Source organism: Tamandua tetradactyla, chromosome 8 (assembly GCF_023851605.1).
Source record: "Tamandua tetradactyla isolate mTamTet1 chromosome 8, mTamTet1.pri, whole genome shotgun sequence".
NCBI classification, from domain to species: Eukaryota; Metazoa; Chordata; class Mammalia; order Pilosa; family Myrmecophagidae; genus Tamandua; species Tamandua tetradactyla.
The window spans coordinates 111330175-111346607 of NC_135334.1; the positions used below are offsets into that span (position 1 = coordinate 111330175).

The following is a 16433-nucleotide window of genomic DNA, read 5'->3' on the forward strand; positions in this document are numbered from 1 at the left end:
ATGTATACTATACATTAATGAAAATGCAAAAAAAATTGGAAAACATTTTTAAAAGTGTGTATGTACCACGATTACAATCATAGGACTTTGAAGAAAAACGTAACTATAGAAAAGATTGGAAGGAAATATTACATAATGTTAAGTGTTTGTCTTTGGGTATGGAACTGAGTCATACTCTCCACAGTTTCTATTTTTCTGTATTTTCTAAATTTTCTATAATGTATATGTTTATAATGGAAAATTAGAGTTTATGTGAAAATAAAATGCTTAAAGCTGCATATGGTGAAAACATGATTATTTAGGGAATATACCCTGATGGATTCAACCAGTATTGCTTCTTAACTTCCGCAACATTTAATAGCTACTACAGCAGCTTTAGGCTGGAGTCACACTGCTGACCGAGCCGTATAGCTAAAAGGCTAAGCCGCTCTGAAGGATGCACTGGCTGAGAAGTAGATTAGTGAACGATGGTGTATACCTGTGATCAAATATTGTGCTCCTACACAAAGAAACGAAGTTGTGAGGCATGAAACATTGTGAATGAAACTGTGGGACATTTGGTGAGGCAAAATAAGTTAGAAACAAAAGAACAATTGTAGTATGGGCTCCTTTAGAAAATGCATATAAGAAAACAGGAGCCTACATTGTAAGCTCTGATAACAGTCACATTTAGTCCAGAGTGGTAATTATTACTTCTGAATTTTGAGAGGCAGTTTTATATATGTATAAGTTGGTATTTAGAGATAAGAACCAAGCCGATCAGTCAGGATTGAGATAATTGAGAACACAGGGGTAAGGAAGACATTGTCTATATTTTAGAACCTCACCTATTCTTTAAGACCAAAGGAAGAAAGATTTGTTTTGTTCAGAACCTAAATTTCCTGTAGTGCATAATCTAACTGAACCTGTCTGAATAGCTCATTTAAACAACTGAAACGCAGGGAGACCAGAATAAGAATGAAGGCCTTTTATCCTATATAGGTTAATATAATACTTGGATACATCCTAGAATATATTAAGCAGATAATCAAAAAGTACTGGCAAAATGTTCTAAGAAATGATGAACATGCAACTATGTGATGATATTAAGAATTATTGATTGTATAGGTAGAATGGAATGATATCTTAATGTTTTGTTTGTTAATTTTTTTTTAATTAATAATAAAAAAAAGTACTGGCAAAGTCTCTTGAGGGATGGGAAAAAAAAATGAAACTATTAAACTTTACCACTGAGGAAACCCCTGATACTATATCAAACATTAGGGATACCCAAATCAAAAGGCCAAGCCCTTGATCTTTTTTTTTTTTTTTTTAATTTTTTTATTAATCAAAAAAAAGAAAAATTAACACAACATTTAGAAATCATTCCATTCTACAAATGCACTCAGTAATTCTTAGTATCATCACATAGATGTATGATCATCATTTCTTAGTACATTTGCATCGATTTAGGAAAAGAACTAGCAAAACAGCAGAAAAAGATATAGAATGTTAATATAGAGAAGAGAATTAAAATAATAATACTAATAATATATATATATATATAAAGGAAAAAGAAAAAAACAAAAACAAAAGATACAAACACACAAACAAACAAAAAACCATATTTCAGGTGCAGCTTCATTCAGTGTTCCAACCTAGTTACATTACACTTAGGTATTATTGTGCTGTCCATTTTTGAGTTTTTGTATCTAGTCCTGTTGCACAGTCTGTATCCCTTCAGCTCCAATTACCCATTATCTTACCCTGTTTCTAACTCCTGCTGGTCTCTGTTACCAATGATATATTCCAAGCTGATTCTCGAATGTCGGTTCACATCAGTGGGACCTTACAGTATTTGTCCTTTAGTTTTGGGCTAGACTCACTCAGCATAATGTTCTCTAGGTCCATCCATGTTATTACATGCTTCATAAGTTTAGTCTGTCTTAAAGCTGCATAATATTCCATCGTAGGTATACGCCACAGTTTGTTTAGCCACTCGTCTGTTGATGAACATTTTGGCTGTTTCCATCTCTTTGCAATTGTAGATAATGCTGCTATAAACACTGGTGTGCAAATGTCCATCTGTGTCTTTGCCCTTAAGTCCTTTGAGTAGATACCTAGCAGTGGTATTGCTGGGTCGTAATCCATTCTGCCATTCTATGTCTTTTGATTGGGAAATTCAGTCCATTAACTTTTAGTGTTATTACTGTTTGGATAATATTTTCCTCTACCATTTTGACTTTTGTATTATATATATCATATCTGATTTTCCTTCTTTCCACACCAAGCCCTTGATCTTGAGGCTTGCTCTTGTGAAGCTTATGTATGTAACGGAGAAGCTTTATAGGTATGCCTAAGAGTTACTTCCTGAGGACTTCTTTTGTTGCTTAGATGGGGCCACACTCCCTCTAAGCCCAACTCTGCAAGTGAAATCATTGCCCTTCTCCCTACATGACATCCAGGGGTGAAAGTCTTCCTGGTAGCATGGAAGATGACTCCCAAGGATGAGGCTGGCCCTGGCACTGTGGGATCAACAATGCCATCCTGACCTAAAGGGGGAAAATGAATATAACAAACAAGGTATTGGTGGCACAGAGAGGTCAAATAGAGTCAAGAGGGTACTCTGAAGTCACTCTTATGCAATCTTCAGTTAGACATTGCTACCTATCATAACCTGCCAAACCCAACCAAAACCATATCTGCCAGTCCCAGAGAAAACCTAGGGCATTATATAAGATTCTACAAAGGTTCCATGTACTAGGGTAACTTTCCAGAAACCTACAACCTCCTAAATGGTCCCTGGACTAGATAAGTTCTAAACCTAGAGAGGCCAGGCTCTCCAGAACATCACCTAGTTCTATCTCCCTACCCCATATTATTGACAGCCCCTTCCAATATGAAAAAGTTAGAATGACCATAGCCCACATACCCCTAAAGAATGAGAGAAAGATCAAAGTTGATGGTGTAGTTACACAGAGAAGGTAGGGCTTAACAAACGACTATGATTGCTGAATTATTGTTATATTGATATTTCTTTTAGTCTCCAGTATCTTAGAGCAGCTAGAAGTAAAAAAAAAATAAAAAAAATATTTTATCCTTCTAGCCTCCAATGTCCTGGAGCAGCTAGGAGGAAAAATCTGAGATGATGGTATGGTAGCTTATGACAAACTCTGGGATCTGTTCTGTAACAGAGGAGTGTTGAAGAGTGCTTTGAAAACTATTGCTTTTTTTTCTTTCTTTGCTTTGTGTATATATGTATATGTTATACAATAAAAAAAGTTAAAAATTAAAAAAAAATAAAGCTGCTTATTAGCTCTGTGATGATTAAAAAGTTCTTTAACCTCTCTGTACCTTTTTTCTTCATGATAAAATGGAGTTACAATAAATGTATCTGCATCATAGGATATGTATTAGTTTCCTAGGGCTGCTGTAACAAATATCACAAACTGGATGGTTGAAAAACAACAGAAATTTATTCTCTTGCAGTTCTGGCTTCTGAAAGTCCAAAATCAAGTTGTTAACAGGTCCATACTTCCTCTGAAACCTCTAGGGGAGTCTAAGGGAGAGTCTTCCCTTACCTCTTCCAGCTTCTGGTGGCCCCAGGCATTTGTTGGCTTGTGGGAACGTACCTCCAATCTCTGCCCCTGTCTTCATCTGACCATCTGCTCTCGATGTGTTTTGTCTCCTGTGTTCTTAAAAGGATACCAGCCATGTTGGATTTAAAGCCCATTCTGACCTGTCTTAACTCGATTACATTTGCAAGGACACCTTCCAAATAAGGCCACATTCACAGAAACAGGGTTTAGGACTTCACCATATCTTTTTGGGGGACACAGTTCAACCAACAAAAGAGTAGATAAAGTGAAATAATACATAATATGCTTATCCCAAGATCTGTGTCACTTAGCTAATCCTAGTAAATGTTGCTGTTGCCTTATTATTATAATTATTATTTTCACAGCTCTTAGTGGCCATTGGCTCCCATGGCAGTCTGTCTAATAATTTGTACTTTTGTTTGTGGTCACTGAGTAAGTATCCATCTTGCACCTCTGTAGTTTGATTCAATCAAGCAAGCTGTGTGTCTGTGATTTAATCATACAAGCTATGTGTCTAGTAGTAGTCCCTTGTTGATGTGTTTTTAATTCTGGCTGCCAGCTCATTCTGCCCTGAGTATGGTATAATGCTATCTTTTGTGTATTCTTTCCAAAGACCATACTTTGGAATGTTAATACTCTAATTAGATGTATAGCTATAAATAATTTACTTTTTAATCTGTATTTCTTATTAGAAAATTCCCTTTCCCTTTTTTCTAACCACTTGTCTTATTTTTGACATTTTCATTTGTCAGACTTCCTTTGTCATCTGTGATATTAACAGCCATGTTGAAACATATCATCTGTAGTTTCATACAGTTAACTTCCTTGGGGGAAATATTAACCGAAGTCTATAATTTCTATACCTTTATTTCTGGAAAAATATAACTTTCATACCAAAATAGGTTCTCTGGTTAATTTATGCTGCATTTTGAAAAGGAAAAAGATTGTTTGAATTGCCATATATAGTAAATCCTGCGACATTTTATTGTGTGTGCTTTTGGCTCTTAACCCTAGCTCTGGATTGTTTGGCAATGAATATCTTCCGGAATTGATAGTACTTTCTACTTAGCTGCTTAGTAATGCATTTCAGATTGTTAACAGTGTGGGTGGGTCAGTAGTGCCTATTCATCTGGCCCCTACTGCCTTGAAAAAGGGGAGTGAGGGGGGGTGTAAAATTGAGAGCAGCCTTAGCTATTTCCTTGCCAGTGAGAAGGTGGTATATATTTAGGGGACTTTGTAGCTTTTATTATTATTACACGTGCTTTTTGAATATTGAGTGGGATTCTAGTCATGTCACAATGCATAAAATTTTACAGGGGAAAAAATGGAGAAAAATTAAGGTGATAGTATTACTGATTGCAATAGTGCTTTTTTTATGGCGGGGAGGTCTTTCCTCCCCTCCGTCTGCCCACCCCCAGCGACAGTTATGGGTGTCTTTCATTATGGAAATAGCCCTCTTAGCACATACAGTGGAATGATTCTGATAGGACTATATATATAGTTAAAAGATTTTTTGCTTTTGACTGAAAATGTGGGATAATTGAGGCAAGGGATAACAAAACCCTAGTTTTAGTTTTAGTTCACATCTTTGAAAGGATTAGAAATTATAGCCTAATTTTACTCTTAGGGATTTCACAATCTCTGAAGGTTTTTGCATTTTCCCCCCATAGTTTCAGTTATTTTCTTTGTTCTCATTCATAATTTTTGTATCAAAATTCCATTTATAATATAAAGTAATATTTATTACATTTTAATTAGGGCCAGAAAAAAATGTAGAAGCTCTTAATGTTGTTAATGAAAGAATGATTGCTATTGACATAGATAATTTTATGATTTATTTCCAATTTGTTTCAGTTCGTTGCAGATTAAATTTCATGCAATCACTGGTAAATTATTGTGTAGAAAGCCTTAAATTATTGCGTATAGATATCAGTTCATGAACTTAGTCCTAAATATAGTGTTCAAAAAAATAAATAAACAGTGGTCAGCAAAGTAGACAGCAGATGTTTTGTGGGGATTTTTTGTTTGCATGGGCAAGCACCAGGAATCGAACCCAGGTCTCCGGCATGGCAAGTGAGAACTCTGCCTGCTGAGCCACCATGGCCCACCCTAGACAGCAGATGTTTTACGTGATAAATGAATAAAGTAGAATTTTAGGATGGCATATTTAGAGCACTCTTTGGAGGTTGTCTAATTTGGCTTCCAGCATATTAAGGGTGACTGTGTAACTTGTCATACAAACCAGGACACTTGAGATTAGAAGAGTGTAGTATGCTAAAGTTAATTAAATTTACAACTTATAAAATTTTAATTTGATAGATGTTTATTATATTGGTTGACCAATAGTATTCAAAATTGTCTTTGAAAATAAAATTCTTTCTAAAAAGTAACATCCATAGGTAGTAAATAAAAAATTTTAAAGATCCCTCTTTTTACTGATCATCTGAATATTAAAAAACAACAGAAAAATTAATTCTTGGTACATATTCACATTCTTCAGTCTGTTTCCTAGCTGTTTCTCAGTCACTGGTATTTTTCTAAAGAACCTATTTTTTCTGTAGGTTTTGTTAGTTCTTCCCTCTATTTTTCATTAAATTGCCTGTAATCACCTTTAAAATTGTACTTTCTGGTTAATAAGCTTCAAATTGTTAAGAGCTTCAATTAGTCCTTCTCTGTAGACCGTAGTATTTTTAACTGAGAAAATACCATTTCTGTAAGTGCTGAAATATTTAATGAACCTCAGAGGAAATTCTACCAACTGGAAGATATTCTCAGTTCTACTCTTTCATATTAAAATGGGTAAATAAAACATTGTGAAAAGAAGGTAGTCTGCATTGTCCATGAATAAAAAGCCAAATCAGTTATAATCTAGAGTATATTTCTTCTCTTTTTATTCTTGTCTTTTAAAGCAGTGCTAGATGATAGTTTTGATCAGGTGAATGCAATTTACAGATTTGGTAACTATTACTAAAACAAACAAATAAACACTATTTGTCACAGGCCTTACCGTCTGTTGTCTTATATGTTACTATTTATTTGTCCACCGGTGTCACCAGCCTGGCCCTGGTTCTGTCAGTGTGAATTTGCAACTCTTGTCATAGAGGTTCTTCTCTGTTGTCCAATTTTTGGTCCTGGCCTGTTAAATGTATTTTTTAATTTTGTTTCATTTTAACAATCAGTGACTGGGAGGAAAACACAGCACTTAGTTTACTAGATGTGAGCCACACTATTCTAAGTACCTTACATATAACTCATAACAACTCTTTGAAGTAACTACTATTATTATTTCCATTCTGCAGATTGGGAAGCAGGCATAGTGAGAAAAAGAAACTTTACTATAAAGTCATGTTAATTAGTAATTAGCAGAGTCAGCATTGAAAACCAGGCAGTCTACACAAAACTGGGAGGAAAGGCAAATACTTTGAATGACAGACTCGGGTCACTATTTTAGTATCAATGAGCTAGAAGCTAGTAGCCCTAAATGAAAGATGTAACATAAAGTATAGACTTAAACTCAGTGACTCAAGAGTGGGAGAGGAGAAGACTAAAGTGTTTGATCAAGTAATCCTAGTACCTGCAAGAAACCCTGGGGGTTAGTGCATCCTCAGGCCACTGATGTTCAAGCGGAGTGGAGAACATCCACAGTGCTAACTCAGGGGAAGCATTAACAAAGGCTCTCTTCCTTTATAAACAGGTTTGAAAACACTTTTATTTATCCTTCTGTTATAAAGTCTACACCAGATTTTAAATATTTGTTGACTACTATATAAGCAAATATCCACAAGAAACTCACACATCTCCAGGAGATTGCTTACTAAGCAAAGGAAATAGAAAAAGTAAGAGAATCTCAAATTTGTTTAGTAATTTTAGTGACTTTCAGAAGAACTCTAATGATTGCCTAGACATAAGTATCTTTTAACTTCTTTTACCTTCTCTTATGCATTCAACTTGTTTGGTAGTATGTCTACTTGTCCATGCCTATTGTATATAGGCCTCAACTTCATGGTGGCATTTTTAAATGGAAAAATGAGTGTTAAAATAAATTTTATTTGATATTCAGATATGGGAAAAATTGAAATGATACTAAATGTTCATTCTTGCCGATTTGTGAAGGTGTCAGTGTCATGTTGGTATGCTATATACAGAACTATATATGTGATTTATTGTAAATGAAATAGATAGCTCAGTTTCAGATTCAGTATAGTGTCTGACTCAGATTTCCGAAATCTATTGATATATATATATTTTTCTTTTGAGTGCATGGTCCGGGAACTGAACCCAGGTCTCCCACATGAAAGGCGAGCATTCTACCACTTAACCACCTCTACTGATATTTTTTCTTTGCCTGGGCAGGCACCAGGAAGAGAGGTTTTCTTTTTGTTTTTGTTTTTGTTTTGTCATGGGCAGGCTCCAGGAATCAAACCTGGCTGTCTGGCATGGAGGTAAGAACTCTGCCACTGAGCCACCATTGCACCTCTATTGATATTTTTAAAACAGAACTTTTGTTTCTTTTTTCTTTTTTAAGATTGCTTTGAATGATGTTCTAAGTACTTATTTCTGGCTCAGTTTTTAAAAGAATTAACATCAAATGGACTTCATGTCATTTCATGCTTTTTTAAAGAAATTTTTTTAGAAAATAAGTTATGATACTTTGTGACCTTGAGTTAGTAATTCAAAAGCAGGTAATTAGACATATTTAAAAGAAGAGAAAAATGTTAACATTAATTCATCTTTTTAAACATAATAAAGAAAAATAAATAGTCTACAGAAGTAAAAATCTTTTAGTATGTAACAAACAAATGTAATTGTTCTTGGATTGTTTAGTGTTTGGCCACAGCTTGCAATTTATTAAACGTTCTCATTTAGTTTTTTTTTTTTTTCCTTTTTGGGCTATGGCAATTTTACATTTTCATATTGGAAGGATCTGACACTAATATGGGGTAAGGAGATTGAAATATTTGATGTTCTGGAGAGGCTGGGCTAGGTTTCAGGACTTATCTGGACCAGGGACCCATCTGGAGGTTGTAGGTTTCTGGAAAGTCACTCTAGTGCATGGAACCCTTGTGGAATCTTATATATTGCCGTAGGTGTTCTTTAGGATTGGTTGGATTGGTCCTGGTGGGAAGTTGGCAGGTTATGATAGGTAGCAAGGTCTAACTGTAGCTTGTGTAAGAGCAACCTCCAGAGTAGCCTCTCAACTCTATTTGAACTCTCTCTGCCACTGATACTTTATTAATTACACTTCTTTTCCCCCTTTTGGTCAGGATGGAATTGTTCATCCCTGGGATTCATCTCCCATGTCACCAGGGAGACTTTCACCCCTGGATGTCATGTCCCATGTAGTCTTATTTAGTTTCTTATATATATTTTGCTTCCTGAAAGTATATTCTTGTTCTTCTGCATCACTAATTAGTAAACTTGGAAAGCTTCTTAACCCCCAGAACTTGGGCCTTATTTTAAGAATAGTACACATACTAATAAACATCAAGATATGTGTTACTCAGAAATGTCAAGCTCATTCTGGGAGTTATGCTTTTACTTATAATTACTGTTTTAGTGACTGCCCTGTAGCTTATCATCTTATTACCCATTACATTACATCTGTAATGAACCTTATTTAGAGTAACTGAAAGGGAACAGTAGAAAATTTTAAAGAAATGGCATTTTCTAGTACTGAACTTATAAAAAGTATTGCCATTTGAAGGTTTTATAGGGACTTTTAATAAGTAAATAAGAATCTGCCCTTTCTTTCTAAATTAATGTTGCTAAAATGCTTCAAGTATATTTAAGTTTTAAAAACATCCTCTTCAATCTTACTTTTGCTTTTAATTGGCATTATGTATGGAAAAGTCTTTGGTTAAATGAGATACCACTGTGTTTCTCTTGTACTTACAACAACTCGTTAGCTTTTATTTTATTTCTCAAGTTTTGTAAGTGGATAAATAAGGAAGGAATTAAATATAGAGGGAAAGGGGCACTAACATTAACTAGGGTAGTTTACCAGTTCTGTCTATACAATGAAACATTCTTTTTTCCTGAAACCAAGTTTACTGAAAAGATTTCACTTTTATTTTAGTAAATAGGACTAATATGGGAGTTAATGCGTTATGAGCTCTTGGAATTCCTAAGCTATTATATAAGAACTATGTGGAAAAGACAAAAAAAGTTAAGATATGTAATTGCAGTGTTCTATTTCTGATTTGTACTGATTGGCATAAAAAAGAAGATGGCAGTGATAGCTCATATATTTGAGGTTTTTCGAAAAGAATGATTAAAAATTTTTCCTTTGTAATTTCAGGGGATAGTAGTAGGAGCTAGGAGATGGAGGGTAGCCAGGGAAGGTATAAAGGGTAAAAGGTAAGAAAGGAAGGTGGGGGGAGGGGCAGGTTGGCTTAGTAGCAGATTTTGACTCAGAATAAGAGATCATTCTAACTGGTTTAAAATTGTCCAACATAGGCATAAGCTACTTATGAGGTCGTGAGCCTCTCCATCGCTACACTGATTTTCTTTCTAAACCATAGGTTGAAGAAGGATCTAAAAATATAAAGCTAGGTTCACTAATTGGTTTGATGGTTGAAGAAGGAGGTGATTGGAAGCATGTTGAAATTCCCAAAGATGTAGGTTCTCCCTCACCAGCCTCAAAACCATCAGTACCTGTTCTGCCACCAGAGCCACAGATTTCTAGCCCTGTCAAAAAGGAACACATACCAGGAAAACTACAGTGAGTATTTTTATTTGAATGATAATTTTAAAAATTATACGTATATAATTTTAAGATGTTTTAATCATGATCATACTCAAAACTTTTTGTACATGAAGTAAAAGGTTACTGATGTTCCCTTTTTTTCTCCTAGGAAACTGAGGCCTAGAAATTATTATTTTTACCATAAATGTTCATTTAGCAACAAATAGTTATTAAATACCTGTTATGTTCCAAGAACTCTGAAAGATTTGCTCACCCAGTGGTGAACAAAACAGTCTTTATTCATGTTGAGCTTGAATTAAGTTTTAGGATTCTAGACCAGTGTTCAATATGCTGTACTTCGTTCTGTGTTCCTATTCATGGATTTCCAATTACTATAATGTGAGTTCCAGTTTCAAATGCAGAACTGATATAAATTGTAGGTTGTATTTTAATATGCATTCCTTGTCAGGTTATTTTCCATTTGAGCTTCTGACATGGATAAAAGCTCAGTTTTGTCCATTTGTATCTGTGTCCAACAGAGATATCTGGTAAACATTGTTTTAGAAAGATAGTTTTTTGTTTTTTTGCAAGGGGAGGCACCAGAAATCAAACCCGGGTCTCCAGCATGGCAGGTGAGAATTTTGCCACTGAGCCACCTACGCATCGCCCTGAAAGATAGTTTTAATTGATGGACTGCAAATTTTAACACATTTTAATTATTTATCATCAGCATTCCTTTTAGGTAATACAAAATTTTTCTTTATAAGGAAAAGGTCCAATTAAGAACTCCTTTTAAACTTAACAATATAATGCAGACCCTTTCTTCTGTATGTTTTTTCCTTTACTTTACTATTGTTAGTTCCTACGTTTGCAGTATTTTTTAAATACTCATTTTTAAATTTCCTTTACCACACACAAAGTATTTCTGACTATTTCTCACTACTTATTTATTAAGATCAATCAATCATCATTAGGCACTTAAGTGTTCTAAGGACCCAGGGTGTATGTTACAAACCTGCTGACCTATGAATGAGTGTGTTTTTATTGACCTGCACAATGTTGGCCCACACAGTGATTTTTTTTTTCTTTTCCACTTTGAATTCAGTTGGTTGCTAGTTAATTATATATAGAAATCTCAAATTTCAGTTCTCTTGAAAAATCTGAAGATTTGGCACTACTGGGCCTGTATCAACTAGAGCTAAGTATTTCTCTGAGAAGTGACAAGTTCCGCAGCTGCTCTTTCCCATTTCCTGGTTTTAAATTTCTGAATCCAGCCTGTTTTCATTAATTTTCTTTGTCTGACTGTGTAGGCATTTGTGTACTACCTTGCTTTAAGGTGTTCATGGACACGTAAATACGTCATGTGACCTTGGGTGTGCCTCAGTTCCTTGCCTGTAAAATCAATATAATTGTTTCCTGCCCTTTTATCCTTCTGTATTATATGTAAACTTTTTTTTGTAATATTAGAAATTCTTAAAAAATTATATGAAGGAATAATACAGTTAGCTCCTTATTGATAGCTGTGCGATGAGTAATTGTGTATTAGTAAATTAGTGAAAAGGAATTAGTCAAAATATAAACTCTTTCCTAATGAATATTTTCATTATTAAAAGACTTATAAAACAGTGACTAGTTACATTTTTAATGAAGGTGTTTTGGCAGTAAAATAATTTAGATTAATAAAGGTTAATTTATTTATCTGTGACCACTTATGAGAGTGATTTTAACTTTAAGATTTTGTTTTTCCTATTTATTGGTGAAACTGTTCACATTTAGATATATTTGAAATCAAATAGAAGTGTTAATTGATTCCCTTAATCGTCATGATTTTTTCTTAGGTTCCGTTTAAGTCCAGCTGCCCGTAATATTCTGGATAAGCATGCACTTGATGCTAGCCAGGGCACAGCCACTGGCCCTCGGGGGATCTTCACTAAAGAGTACGTGTGTGTTTTTTATATTAACCAGTTATATTATTAATCATGGCCATCTTTTACAGAAAGTATTTCAAGAAAAGTTTACATCATGTTAAGATTTTATATTTATATATATAAATATTGGTCTTGGAGAATGCTAAATGAATCATAAAGGAGAAAATACTAATCTTTTACACACAAAATGAAATTAACCTATGGTAACATACAAACAGCAATAAAAAATAGAAAGATACACAAAAGTCAACATAGAAGTTAACATTTTTGAAAGAAGGTATTCACCATAATACACAATTTACTACAGCACTCATCATAGAAGCAATATTTTTATGGTGTGTTTGAGAAACACTCAACTTAAGCATAAGAATCAAAATACTATAATGGATTATCTATAGCCTCATTAAAGATTAGGGCTTTAAAAAGAAGCATAACAGTAACATTACTTTTATTTTAAAATAGTTATTTTGTACTATCATCAAGTATCTAGTCATTGTTCAGATTTATATTATTGACCTCATATCCTACAATCTTGTGAAGCTCATTTATTCTATTAGCTTTTTTGTAGAATCTCTGGGATTTATTACATAGACAATCATATTGTCTGTAAGTAAAGGCAGTTTCCGTCTTCTGTTCCAGTTTACATACATTTTATTTATTTTTCTTATCTAATTGCAATTGCTAAGACCTCTCTTTAATATTGAGCAGATGAAGTGAGAGCCTTCATTTTTGTATTATTCTTAACCTTAAGGGCTGGGGGTATAGCATTCATTCTTTAACCTGTAAGTATGATGTTGGCTATATCACATTGAAGAAATTCCATTCTATTCCTAATTTGAATGAATGGATGTTAAATTTTATTAAATGCTTTTTTTATTAAATGTATTTTATTGGTACTTTTTTCTAATAAAGTATATTAGACTTTATTACTTTATTTATATATAGACTTTATTATTGTCAGTGGTATATAGTTTTTTCCTTTTTAGTCTGTTGATATAGTTATTTACATTGATTTTCATATGTTAATACATTTTTACATTCCTGGGCTAAAGGACTTGGTCATGATAAAGCATCTTTTTTACATATTACTAGATTAGATACACTCTCATTTTTAAAAGGATTTTTATTTCCATGTTTATAAGAAATGATGATCAGTAGTTTTCCTTTCTTGTAATGTCTTTTTTCACAGTTTTCTTGTTGTTGTCATAAAAAGAGTTGGAAAAATGTTCCCTTGTATTTTCTGGAAAAGTTTGAGTGTAACTGATACAATTCTTCTCCTTTCAATGTGGGGTACAATTCATCAGAAAACTATCTGGGCCTGGTGTTTTCATTGTGGAAAGATTTTTAACTACAAATTAAAAAATAATTTCTATAGCAATAGATCTTTTCACATTGTACATTTCTTCTTAAATAAGTTTTGGTAGTGTGTATCTTTCAAGGAATTTATTTTCCCATTTAGGCTAAGTTATTGAATTTAATGGTATGAAATTATTTATAATATTTCCTTATTCTCTTTTATTTCTACTGTGAATAAGGTCTGTAGTCATGTCTCATTCTTGATATTAATAATCAGTGTAATCTTTTTTTTCTTTTGATGAATCTGACTAGAGATTTAACAATTTTATGGATCTTTTCAAAGAATCAGCTTTTGCTTTGATTGGTCTCCTGAATTGTTTTTGTTTTCTATGTGATTGATTTTGCTCTTAGTTTTTTAAATCATTTCTTTTTTTGTACTTTCATTGTATTTAGCTGCTGTTTTTTCCTAGTTACTTAAGTTAGAAGGTTTAATGTTGGAAGCTTTCTTTTTTTTTTCTTACATAAGCCTTAATGCTGTAAATTTACCTTTAAACATTGTTTTAGTCACATCCCATAAATTTTGACATTTTTCTTTTTTTTAATTCAAAATGCTTTTAATCTCTCCATGATTTTCCTTTGACCAGTGAGTTCTTTGAAAGTGTCTTGTTTACTTTCCAATAATTTGATTTTCCATATGTCTTTCTATAATTGATTTATAATTTAATAAATCACACTACTTTGATTTTAATCTTGTTAAATTTATGGAGGATTTTTTGATGGTCTACTATGGTGAATACACTTGAAAAAAGTCTTTAGTATCGAATAGAGTAATAGTGAATAATAATTGAATAATATTGAATGGTCTTTTCTATAAATATCACTTAGATGAAGGTGATTATATTATCTAAGTTTCTGCAAACTTGCTGATTTCTTTTTTCCTACTGGTTCTGTCAATTACCAATAGAGGACTGTGGAAAATTTTCCAGCCTTAATTTTAATTGTAGATTTTTCTCTTACACTTTTTAGTTCTGTTTTGCTTTTATATTTTAAAGTATACTTTATAGAATACATAGCCATTTAGTATTATTATGTTTTCTGGCGAATTATTCCTTTTATCTTTTGTGATATTATATTTTATGAAGTCTTCTTTGATGTCACTATAATTGCCACAGTTTTTTCTGATTTGTGTTACATAGTATATCTTTTTCTATTCTTTTACTTTTAACCCACCTGTGTCTGTATGCTAATATGGGGTTTCTTCTAAACAGCATATAGTTGAGTCTTGATTTTTTAAAACCAGTCTGATAGTTTCAGTTGATCAGTAGTTTGGGTTTTGCTGTTGTTATCTTTAGTATATCATGGATTTCAGATTTCTCCAGAGGTGGGCTTATAGCTAACTTGTACTTGATGTGAGTGAGTCCTGGAATTCTAGAGAGTTTCTTAGCATTCCTGTTCTACCCTCAGTTTGCAGCAGACCCTGTATTCTTGTGCCACTAAGGCGGGGCTCTTTCTGTACTTATGTGCATACTTCCATTGGTATTCTGCACATACTTTTACTTTGTGCAAGACTTGTGGTTGGAGAACAAACGTGTTATTTATTCTTTTGCTCAGCCTTAGTCTTACGCAGGCCCGGTGTGCCTGAGCTTCAGGTGTAGGACTTTTTTTAACATACCTGCCCTCCATGTACCAGGGATTTGATCTTTGCAGGGGTGTTTTTCTTGAGTTCTTCAGTGGCAGGTGGCTTTCACTTCCTTTGAGAGGAAATTCTGATAAGTGGTTAGGATTTTGTTACCTGTGCACCACCAAGGTTAGCAGTCTTTTAGTTATCCTGCCCTGACTCCAGTCTTAGGAACTTATGGAGAGGAGCTAGCGAGGGGATGCAAACTCCTTGTATCTGTTGCTCCCAGGGATTTTTAAACTATCCCAGCTTTAAAGAATTTATTAAAATTTCTGCTGATTTCTTACTCATTTTATGGCTGTCATTTCTTTTTCTCTGCTCTGGTAAGGCAAAACAATGTGTCTTGTCTCTGAATGGGCTGGTCATCTGTTGGAATTCAGTTCACCTAGTTGTCTTGCAACCTCAGCTGTTGCATAAGCTAAAAAGTAATTATGATTTTATGTATTACATTTTTTTTTCTCATTGTTAGGATTGAAATGACCTTTTCTTACAGATTTCTACATCCTGTGCAGATGCAGAGCTCACTCAAAGTAGATTTAATTTGTATTTCTCTTATGGACAAGGTTGATTATCTTTTCATATTCAAAGCTATTTGCATTTCTTTGTGAACTGTTTTTTCTCTTTTCAAAGTTCCTGTTTGTAAGAGATAGTAATCTTTTGACTGGCCTTAGGTTGGAAACATTTTTCACTTGTTTTTTTTTGCTTTGCTTGTGCTCTCTTTAACCATCAAGTTTTATCTCTTTTCCCTTATTGCTTCTAGATTTATAATAATACTTAAGAAAGGTTTCCCTCATTCCAGATTACAGAGGAATGCAGCTAGCTTTCCTTTAGTATTTGTATGGTTTCATTTCTTTATGACTGCATATGTTCTTCATCATTTGGATTTTATACATCTGTATACTACAAAGTCAATTTGCATACATAGTTTAGTCGCTATTTGGATTTTATTTTCTGCACTATTGAGCTGTCTGTCTATTCTTTAGGTAGTACCACACTCCCAGTTATAAGTATTTTGTGATATTTTTAAAAATCTGATAGGACCATCATTGTGCTTCTTTTCCTTGCTCTTCTTTTTCAGACAACCATTTTTCTTGGTCTGTTCTTAACTTTATTATTCTTTTAAATGAACTTGAAGCAATTCGTCTAGCTCTGGGGGGGTGTGGGGGGAGTGGGAAGCAGAGTGGTGTACTGTGGTATTTTTATTGCCATTGTGTCACATTTGTCAGTTAACTTAGGGAGAACTTACATCTTTATGAAGTTGAGTCTTC

General features: G+C 33.7%; 1 protein-coding gene across 4 annotated transcripts in view; it reads left to right on the forward strand.

Annotated features, from left to right (window-relative positions):
- Positions 1-16433, forward strand: part of PDHX (pyruvate dehydrogenase complex component X) — a 93752-nt gene that overhangs the window by 40030 nt on the left and 37289 nt on the right. For all 4 annotated transcript variants that reach the window (XM_077114388.1, XM_077114389.1, XM_077114390.1 and 1 more), the window contains 2 exons: positions 10100-10299; positions 12102-12200. In XM_077114388.1, coding sequence (XP_076970503.1) covers positions 10100-10299; positions 12102-12200 — 299 coding nt within the window. The remainder of the gene's footprint in view (positions 1-10099; positions 10300-12101; positions 12201-16433) is intronic.